Source organism: Bison bison, unplaced genomic scaffold (genome assembly GCF_000754665.1).
Source record: "Bison bison bison isolate TAMUID 2011002044 unplaced genomic scaffold, Bison_UMD1.0 scf7180017864482, whole genome shotgun sequence".
In the NCBI taxonomy this organism is placed as follows: Eukaryota; Metazoa; Chordata; class Mammalia; order Artiodactyla; family Bovidae; genus Bison; species Bison bison.
This window is the reverse complement of record NW_011495042.1, coordinates 4,725,357-4,736,177: the sequence shown is the minus strand read 5'-3', so window position 1 is coordinate 4,736,177 and position 10,821 is coordinate 4,725,357. Positions and strand designations below refer to the sequence as shown.

The following is a 10,821-nucleotide window of genomic DNA, read 5'->3' as shown; positions in this document are numbered from 1 at the left end:
TTCCCCATCTATTTTCCATGAAGTGATGGGACCAGATGCCATGATCTTAGTTTTTTGAATATTGAGTTTTAAGCCAGCTTTTTCACTCTCCTCTTTCACCTTTATCAGAAGGCTCTTTATTTCCTCTTCACTTTCTTCCTTTTGAGTGGTATCATCTGCGTATCTGAGGTTGTTGATATTTGTCTCAGTAGTTTTGATTCCAGCTTGTGCTTCATCCAGCCTGGTCTTTTTTATGATATATTGTATATGAGTTAAATAAGCAGAGTGACAATATAGAGCCTTGATACACTCCTTCCCCAATTTTGAACCAGTCTGTTGTTCTAAGTCCAGTTCTAACTGTTGCTTCTTGACCTACATACAGGTTTCTCAGGGGACAGGTAAGGTGGTCTGGTATTCCTGTTTCTTTAAGAATTTTCTACAGTTTGTTGTGATCCACAGGCTTTAGCATAGTCCATGAAGCAGAAGTAGATGTTTTTCTGGAATTCCCCTGCTTTTTCTGTGTCCAGCAGATGTTGGCAATTTGACCTTTGGTTCCTCTGCCTTTTCCAAATCCAGCCCGTACATTTTAAAGTTCTTTGTTCATGTACTGTTGAAACTTAGCTTGAAGGATTTTACATGTGTGAACTGTCAGCGCAGAGACAATATATTATTTTCTACTTTTAAAATAACTCACTGTTCTCTTTCTTATTATAAAAAACAATAGACATTCATGACCAAAAGAAAATTTGAAGCAAACAAAAAAATGTAGAAAATAAAAAATTACCCACAATCTCAGCTACCCCCAAACAATCAGTGGTAATTGTTTGGGATCTATCCCTTTAAACCTTCTTCCGTGACTAGCTTTGTTTATTCATTCTTTAATAGAACTACATCCCACTTTGCTGATTTTCTCACTTCCTATGTAATGATTAATCTTTGGGGATGATAATTTTTTCAGAAGTGATGCTTACCTGAAGAATTCCAGCACATGCAGTGCAGAGAGGAGCTTGCTCCTCTGTGCTGTCCATTTTGTGTCTGATCCCTTCTCCCCCAACCTTCCCTACAACCCATGTTAGCAGCTTAGTGGGATTCAGGCTTTAGGGAGCCAGTCCCTGGCCGAGTGTAGGAGTGGAGTCATCCCCTCACCGTCCCTTGCCCACAGGAACCCAACGCCAACAGTGTGGCCTGGAACACCCAGTGTGAGGACATGCTCTGCTTCTCTGGCGGTGGCTACCTCAACATCAAGGCCAGCACCTTCCCGGTGCACCAGCAGAAGCTGCAGGGCTTCGTGGTCGGCTACAACGGCTCCAAGATCTTCTGCCTCCACGTCTTCTCCATGTCGGCCGTGGAGGTGCCACAGGTAATCCAGCACCCTGTCTGCCCCCAGCCAGGGCAGGGCCTAGGAGCCCGGGGACAGCCAGGGAGGGGGTGGAGAGGAGACAGGGTGGAGAGATGGGCGTGGCAGCCGTCAGGTGGGAGGCACTTTGGACCTGAACCGAGCCCTGTCTCCACCCTTTGCAACCTCTGGGTGTCTTTGGGCAAGCAGCTCAGCCTCCCTGAGCCTCCATGTCTTTCTGATCGGCCTCTCCTGGAAGGGACAGGGAAGATATGGAAGGTCATTTGGCAGCAGACAGCGTGTTTCACTGAGAGCCATGCATACAGCTTGTGAGATCTTAGTTCCCCAGCCAGGGATCGAACCTGGGCCCCGGCAGTGAAAGCGCTGACTCCTAATCACTGCTGTGCTGTGCTTAGTCGCTCAGTCATGTCCAGCTCTCTGCGAACCCATGGACTGTAGTCCACCAGGCTCCTCTGTCCATGGGATTCTCCAGGCCAGAATACTGGAGTGGGTTGCCATGCCCTCCTCCACGGAATTTTCCCAACCCAGGGATTTAACCCAGGTCTCCTGCATTGCAGAAGGATTCTTTACTGTCTGAGCTACCAGGGAAGCCCAAGAATACTGGAGTGGGTAATTCAAGATACCTTCCCAACCCAGGGATTGAACCAGGATCTCCTGCATTGCAGGTGGATCCCTTACCAGCTGAGCCACCAGGGAAACCCTCTAATCACTGGACTCCAGGGAATTCCCGGGAATCACTCTTTTATTTATTTATTTATTTATTCTTTTTTGGCTATTCTGGGCCTTCATTGCTGCGTGAGCACCTCTCTAGTTGCGGCGACCAAGGGCTGCTCTCTAACTGAGGCGTGGGGGCTTCTCTTGTTCCAGAACGTGGGCTCCAGGGCATGTGGGCTTCTGTGGTTGCAGCTTCCAGGCTCTAGAGCCCAAGCGCAGTAGTTGGGGTTCACAGGCTTAGTTGCTTCTCAGCATCCGGGATCTTCTGGGCCAGGGATTGAACCCGTGTGTCCTGTACTGGCAGGCAGATTCTTCACTACTGAGCCACCAGGGACGCCCCTCCCCAGAGTCACCTTAAATATTGTAGAATATATGCCCCTAGACCATGTCTAAAGGTGTATATAATAGATGCGCGATACGCTCTTCTGAGTATATGGTTCATGTAAACATTTTGAAACAAAAGTGCAACCATACCGTAAATACTGTTTTGTGACTTCCGTCTCTAAGTATTGCTCCTGTAGATGGAACCTCAGCTTTACCATATTTTCACTGAGCGTGGATTTTAAATAAGAGAGGGAGACTTTTCATCACCTCCCCTCACCTCCGTCTTCTAGTTAACCTAATTTTACATGTTTGCAGACCCATCACTTTGTAGGCATTATTGGCCGTCACCTAGCAATTGGGCTTTTCCACCCAGCAATCTACTGGAAACACGGCTCCACATGAGTAAATGTGCTTCTCTAGCATTTAGAATACTGAGATGATTGTAGAGTCCCATGTAATCGAAGGAAATCAGACAGAGATCCTTTGTAACCACTTGCCGAGGTGACCTCACTGGTAGCAGTTTGCAGAACCAGGTACAAAATCTATCACCTGGGTAGCCGCACGGCACCAGCACCTCCAGCCCACGAGGGCCCGGGGCTGGGTTGCCCCTTGTTAAAACCACACTGGCTTCCCGCCGCCCCATTGGTTTTTATTTTTTAATTTAATTTACTTACTTTTTTTCGTCTGTGCTGGGTCCTTGTCGCCGCCGCGCAGGCTTTTCTCGAGTTGCGGAGAGCAGGGGCTGCTCTCTAGTTGGCAGTCTGTGGGCTTCTCGTTCTAGGGGCTCCTTGTTGCAGGGCCTGGGCCCAGTTGTCAGGGCTCCCGGGCTCTAGAGCACAGACAGGCTCAGTCGCTGTGGTGCGCGGGCTTAGTCGCTCTGCGGCACGTGGGGTCTTCCCAGGTCAGGGATCGAGCCCCGTGTCTCCTGCGTTGGCGGGCGGATTCTTCACCACCGATGCAGCAGGGAAGCCCTGCCCCCTTGTTCTGATGACTGCTTTCTGTCCCGTCACACGGTGTCCACAGCGCACTCAGCCCGTTGGACAGTCATGCTGTTACAGCTTCTTGGCTCCTGTAGGTGGTGGGCATCTTCCCAGCCAGGTCTTTGCACCAATCCCAATATAGCTCAGTGGTATACTTTCCTCGGAGTGAAAATTGCTGGGTCAAAGGTCACGGCCATGTGGAGGATTTGTAGACATGTCTCCAGATCGCCCTTCGCCTGGGCTCCATCAGTCGGTGCCCCCTCCAGACACCCCGCTCTCTGCTTTGGCTCTTTTTTTTTGCTGTGCCAGGCAGCATGTGACATCCTAGCCCCCCCAGCCAGGGATCAGACTCACACCCCTTGCACTGGAAGCTTGGCGTCTCAACCATTGGGCCTCTGGGGAAGTCCCTAACCATTGGGCCACTGAGGAGTTCCCTTGGCTTCTTGTACAGGGCGGGGCTGGGGCCTGCTTCTCGCTCTAAGCTGACGATGACACCCTTGTTACTGACTGCTTCGGGAATGAATAGAGCCTGACACAGAGCAATTATTCAGTGCGTGGTAGTGGAATTCAGATCTGAGGAAAAGAAGAAAGCCAAAGAAAGGAGGGGAGAGATGGGTGGAATCGGGGCAGGAGGAGGGGCAAGAACCCCTCCCCCCGCAGGACCGTTACTGCTCCCCAGCCGTGCCCTGGCCCCACAGCCTCTAGAAACTCAGCCTTCCTCCATTGAACAGACAGGCCACGCTGAGAGCGAGTTTTCCTCCAGCGCTGCCGCCCTGACCTCGAAGATAACAGTTCGTTGCTCCCTGATTGTGGCTGGCCCAGAGGAGCTGGAGGGGCGGCCCTGGGCGCCTCTGCCAAGCCCTGCAGATTCAGGAGCCAGGGCCCTCGGGGCCGCACCAGGGCCGTCCTGCTGACGCAGCAGCTCGGAGCTGCCAGGGGTCAGGAGAGGCAGCCCCAAGACAAAGGCGATTTATCTGTCACCCTGCCTCCAGCCGGCCTGTGGTTTTGGCCTAGAGGCGAGGGAGAAAGCAGCAAGCCTGCTCTGGGGATTTCTGGTTTCTTTTCGAAATTGACATCATCTTGTGCAAGAACGAGTTCGTCAGGGCTGCCAAGCAGAGCGGCGAGCCCCAGATCGGTCCGGCTCCTCGGGGCGGAGGTGACTTCATGCTTGGAATGCGACAGTGAGATCGAGCAGAGCTCAGAGGGCATTTGTTCAGTGTGAATACTTTTAAAGCTCCCATTCTCAGATGGTGCCTCCCAGGCCAGCCCGTCTTAGCCATGGTTTCCGTGCTCGGTTGGTCATCCGTGTCCCTGTCCCACCCTCATGGGGCTCCACCTGGGGGGCCCTTGAGGGGAGACAACTAGCTTTGAGTTCTGACCCTGCCCCCTAACCAGCCACGGCCTGGAGCAGCCCCTCGCCCTCTGTGCAGTGGAGCTCAATGCGTCCATCTTTCAGATTTTGTCTGGTCCAATTCCTATTATTATTCTTCCCAATCTTTAAATAGCAAACACTACAAAACAACTGAATTGGAACAAAGGTGGTCCACCAGAGGCGTTTAGAAAGGAAAGCTCCGTGTTCTCGGGGAGTGTGCGGAGGTTTCTGTGAGGTGGTGACACTTGATCTGAGCCCATAAAGGCTTGGAGAGCCGGAAAGTGAAAGTGAAGCTCACTCAGTCGTGTCTGACTTTTTGTGACCCCATGGACTGTAGCCTACCATGCTCCTCCGACTTTTTGTGACCCCATGGACTGTAGCCCACCATGCTCCTCTGTCTGTGGGATTCTCCAGGCAAGAATACTGGAGTGGGTTGCCATTTCCTTCTCCAGGAGACCTTCGCAACCCAGGGATCGAACCTGGGTCTCCCGCATTGCAGGCAGACGCTTTACCATCTGAGCCACCAGGGAAGCTCACCAGAGAGCCGGAGAGGAGCCACAAATGAGAAGTGCGGCACGGGAGGGAGCAGGCTCGCATTCTCCCGGCACCTTCCCGTTTTCAAAGCGCTGGTCGCCAGTGGGCTGGGCAGGCAACAGAAGCTGATCCGTTGACCCCAAATCCCTCCGCGAGGATGTGGGCTTGCCAGGCCAGGATACCCTGCTGCCTGCCTTGAAGGGAGGAGAGCTGGGTGGGGCGGCCGGGCGGAAAAGGTGAGCATTCAGCAGCAATCTTGCTGTCAGAGCAATCTTGCTGTTAGTTTCCTTCATTCTAAAGCTAAAAAAACAGGACAGGAAATTTCAAAGATAAAGGACCCGAATGGAGAAAACAGCACTTCCAGCTCTACATTTGGGAACGATTAGCACAGAAGTGCTGGCTGATTGATGTCCACTGCCCAGGAGGCCTGGGCAGGGGCAGCGCCTCAGCCCTACTGACTGGCCTTTTGCTGTGGAAGCCACCATGGCCCAATTCACCCTTGTTTTCATGTGCAGGAGAACACACACACACACACACACACACACACACACACACACACACACACACACACACACACACACACACACAGCAGAGAGGGGCATGGAACCTGGGCAGCTTGCCCCCGGTCCAACCCCAGGGCTTCTGCATTCCACTTCTGGGTCCTTAACAAGTCACTCGAGTCTCAGTCTCTGGGCAGTAGTCAGGGGATGATAACACCTGAGCACCGAAGAACTGATGCTTTCGAACTGGGGAGAAGACTCTTGACAGTCCCTTGGACAGCAAGGAGATCCAACCAGTCATTACTAAGGAAATCAATCTTGAATATTCATTGAAAGGACTGACACTGAAGCTCTAATACTTTGGCCGCCTGATGCGAACAGCCGACTCATTGGAAAACAGCCTGAAGCTGGGAAAGATTGAAGGCAGGAGGAGAAGGGGGCGACAGAGGATGAGATGGTCGGATGGCATCAGTGACTCAATGGACATGAGTTTGAGCAAGCTCCAGGAGATAGTGAAGGACAGGGAAGCCTGGCGTGCTGCAGACCATGGAGTCGCAAAGAATTGGACACGACTGAGTCAACAACACCCATCACCCGGGGCTGTGGGACTCCAAAAGCACTGTGGAAACCTAAAAAGTGAAGTTATTAGGAACCATTCACAAGTGTCAGGGTGAGGCAGCCCTTCCTAGGCGAGGGGTGGGAGAAAGGTTCCCAGCGCCAGGGACGAGGAGAGGGCGGCCTTTCTTGGGACCTGCAGGTTTCTTGGCCCTCTTCGTAAAGGCCATCCCAAGGCCTCTGCCTCTTGGTGATGCTGCTCGTTCCTTCAGCAGCATGAACAGGCATTAGAGGCTGAGGGCCTGCCGGGGGGTCAGTCCATCCCCGCTGCCGCCCTCGGGTTGTGTGAGCCTTACGGGGACAAGCTGACAATTAAAATAGAGCCTGAGGTCGGGGCAAGGGGCAGACAGACCCCTTCCCTTGAGGGGTCTGTGAGGACCTTCTGTGAGAAGTGCCGTTTTAACAGGGCCTGCCTGTGAAGTGACTTGAGCTTCCCTGGTGGACTCAGATGGTAAAGAATCTGCCTGCAGTTTGGGAGACCCAGGTTGGATCCCTGGATCAAGAAGATCCCCTGGAGAAGGGGATGGCAACCCACTCTAGTGTTCTTGACTGGGAAATTCCACGGACAGAGGAGGCTGCTGAGCTACAGTTCATGGGCTCACAGAAGAGCTGGACATGACTGAGTGACTAACAAAGTGACTTAGGTACTTTGCAAAGAATGACGGGGGCAAAGGCAATCCAGGTGAGGGTGACATCTTGTAATGAGGCCCCCCTCTCCCCCTAACCCTGGAGGTGGGGGCAGCCAGTTGGGGTGGAGGGGAGGGGCGTGGAGGCGTGTGCTGTGAACACGATGCTTCAGCGGCTGTGAACGGAGTGGCCGGACGGAAGGCCGTCGGCGGGGCCGGGGGAGGCCTGAGCTGGGTGCTGGGGGTCCCTGCGGCCCGGCTCTGCGGGTCAGGCTTTGTGTGCCTCTGCTTCTGTGCATTGCTCTGAGAGCAGTCTTCTCTCCTGCTGCCGAACCCCTCCAGTCTGCCCCGATGTACCAGTACCTGGACAGGAAGATGTTCCGGGAAGCCTACCAGATCGCCTGCCTGGGCGTGACCGATGCCGACTGGCGCGAGCTGGCCATGGAAGCCCTGGAAGGACTGGAGTTTGAGACAGCGAAGAAGGTGAGCGTCCACGCGAGCCGGGGCGTTTGTCCTCGTGGGGTCCCTAGCAGAGGCCGAAGCCTGCTGTCCTGGGCCCTGGGCTCAGACTGGCCTGTGCCGGGGCCCCAGCTCAGCCACCTTCTGACCGCGAGCCTCAGCCGCTCACAGCCTTGCTGAGGCTGCTCACGTGTAAGAGCTGGGTGACCGCGAGCCCCCTTCTCACAGACTTGTAGGGACCTGATGCCTGTAAGGCCCGACGCGGAAGGGGCATCCTCTAGAGTCTGCCGTCAGCCTTGTTGGCTCTCATCCATGCCCAGCGCCCAGCTAAAGCGTGCCCCTCATCGGCACTCAGTCAGCGGTGGCTTTTATCATCGGTGCAAGCACCTACCGGTATTAGGCCGTTTATTACACGGCACTGTTCTCGGCGCTCCGCTAGGTCCATTGGACGAAATGGTCGGGCTCTCTGATTCTGACCCAGCGCCACTCCACACACGCCTTCACGGCCTGACTCATGGCCTCTATTCACGGCGGCATTGCCTGGCTGAGTCTGTTAGAACTCAAGAAATGCTTGAAGACGTTTGCCCCCTTTCCACACGTTAGAAAAGGTCCAGCCACGTCTGAGATGGGTTTTCATTGGAAACCTGAGGCGGGGGAATGAGTGGCTTCCAGTCGTGTCTCCCCTGCTTCCCCTCCCCTCTTTTTCTTCCCATAGTCCATGGACCAGGTCCTCAGTTAGCCCGTACCCCCAGCTGGTGGGCAGGGGGCTACAGAAGTGGGTGGTGCCCGCCCTATGCTAGGCTGAGGCTGCTGTGCCTGAAGAGAGTGGACGGAGACCGGGCCGGAACTGGGCAGGCTGGCTGGGCACTGTGGTGCCCGCACGGGCTGGCCGGGGACTGGGCAGGCTGGCTGGGCACTGTGGTGCCCGCACGGGCTGGCCGGGGACTGGGCAGGCTGGCTGGGCACTGTGGTGCCCGCACGGGCTGGCCGGGGACTGGGCAGGCTGGCTGGGCACTGTGGTGCCCGCACGGGCTGGCAGACCCCAGGGAGCCTCGTCCTCCCGCTCCCTCAGCAGGGATGGGGAGAACACCCACCAGCTGACATGCCTGGGTGACCTGTGTCCTTAGGCTTCACCCCCCCCATTGTAGAAGGGGTTCTAAAATGCCGGTGGTTGGCCAAACGCTGGCTGTGATTAAAACAAGATGATCATGATGTAGTAATTATCTGTATCGGTCTTAGATCTACTAAGTGTCAGAAAAGTGGTAACAGAGGAGGTAGGGCTGTGCCAATTCTTGAGAACTCAGAGGGGAGAGGAGGCAAGTCCATGGAGGGGTTTCCACCACCACCACCTACCCCCCGCCCCCGCCGCCCCTAGAAACGCCAGGAGGGGTGAAGGATGACACAGGAGCCCTAGACGGTGTTTTGTTTGTTTTCAGCCTGGATTGCAGTGAGAAGTCTTCCTTAGAGATCATCAGTTCCTTATGCCCAGGAACTAGGCATCAGTTTCTTCCCAGACTCAGCCAACACTGCCTAGCACAGTTGTTGTTCAGTCGCTCAGTCGTGTCCGACTCTTTGCGACCCCATGGAACGTAGCCTGCTAGGTTCCTCTGTCTGTGGAATTCTCCAGGCAAGAATACTGGAGTGGGCTGCCATTTCCTTCTCCAAGGGATCTTCCTGACCCAGGGATCGAACCCCCTCGAACCCGTATCTCCTGCATCGGCAGGTGGGTTCTTTACCCCTGAGCCACCTGGGAAGCCCACTTAGCACGGTACCTCAGCCGTTAGGAGCTCAGCAGATGTTTGATTGGACAAAAACTAACTTGAAATTCCTCCCCACACTATCCTGTATCTCCCACACCCTCCCTGAGAATAGAGATTATTTATTGTGTGAAGCCCACAGAATTTTAACCCTAGACTAGAACTTGATCATTTTAGCCAGACTGGCTGCGATTTGCTGCTTTGCAGTCTCCCAGGCACGGGAGGGTGCAGGGTGGGTCCCTGTGAGAGGCCAGCGCCTCCACTAGGTGGCGCAGGAGAGCTGCCTTGCCTGCCGGACGGGCCTGAGCACAACTCCGTTTGTTCCCACACCTCCCCCTGCTTGAGGTTATCCCCGGGCCTTGTGACTCTGACCACTCTGACCAGGGTCCCACCAGGGCACCCCTGACTCTGCAGGATATGTCAGGGCTGAAGGAACTCAGAGACAGGTTTCTCATGGTGGCAAGTCCTGGAATCCTAGCCGAGCAGACCTAGAAGGCCCACAGAGGGGACCTGCTACCTTGCCCCCATCTGGAGAAAGCTGTTGGCGGCCTGGAGGTGGGGCCAGGGCAGGTTCAGGGCCCCCAGACAGGACTGAGACCCCAAAGGCTCCTTCTTTCCTCTCTCCGCTTGGCCAGACGTCCCCGTCAGTTGCTTCCAGGAAGCCTGGGTCTCGAAGGTGGCTTGTCAGACCTGCGTGGAGATGGGTGCTTTGGGCCATCCACCCCTTTGCTCGTGTGATGCCTGCCTGACTCCTTCGGGAACCCCTCTCTAGGGGTGCCCTCTGGTAGCTTCCTGCCCCTCAGCGCTTTGCTGAGTCCTGCCTCCCACCACTGCCCGTTGCTAGTTAGTGAGTCTGCTTTCTCCAGGGCATCCAGTTTGTAACTGTACAGCTCTTGGCTCAGGGAGGCTTCGTGGTCTCTTTCACCTGCCTGCCTCACCCTTTAGAATACAGGCCCCTGAATTGCAGGAGGGACGCCTGGCCCTGCAGGATGAAAAGATGAAGTCACCCTGTGGTCATCCATGAGGCAGCTGGAGGCCGGATGACCTGTCCACTTCCCCGGCCTTTTAGGATGGAGGGTGTCACGCAGCTAAGCAGAGAGAGCAGTTGGCGGGGGTGGTTGTTCTAAGGCTCCTGGATCTGCTGCCTCCTGCGGGCGCATGTCAGCCCATTTCCCACGGGACGGTGCAGAGGAGCACGCTTGGGAGGATGCTGGCAGCAAAGGCCCACGAAGAGCCTCCTGACAGTGGGCTGTGCTCCTTTGCAGCCCTTGCAGGATCTGAAAACTGTAAAAGAGGCTTAGCAAGCAGCCGTTCTCCTGCAGAAGGCTGCCTCAAATGTTCTAGTAGCCCATGGGTTGAAATCTCTGGCTTTACAGTGAGTCCAGGGCAAGCTGCACTGGTCAGGTTTACATAAGGGTTTGCTTCCAGGGACGAGGAGTGATTCATTGCCTGCCTCCCTCTTCCTTTCAGAAGCCACGTCTGTTCCTGCTCAGCTCTGCCCCGTCCCCTCCCTCAGCGCCGCCCTGTGTGTGCCCTGTGGAAGGCATGGCTGTCTCCCGCGCTCCGCCCCGGTCACTAGGGGGGACGTGTGGTCTCTCCTCAGT

At 55.1% G+C, this 10,821-nt stretch overlaps 1 protein-coding gene across 1 annotated transcript in view; it reads left to right on the top strand.

Moving 5' to 3' along the window:
- IFT122 (intraflagellar transport 122) overlaps positions 1 to 10,821 on the top strand; it is a 68,520-nt gene that overhangs the window by 33,790 nt on the left and 23,909 nt on the right. Inside the window, exons 14-15 of the mRNA XM_010862450.1 lie at positions 1,142 to 1,339; positions 7,344 to 7,484. Of these exons, the coding sequence (XP_010860752.1) occupies positions 1,142 to 1,339; positions 7,344 to 7,484 (339 nt within the window). The remainder of the gene's footprint in view (positions 1 to 1,141; positions 1,340 to 7,343; positions 7,485 to 10,821) is intronic.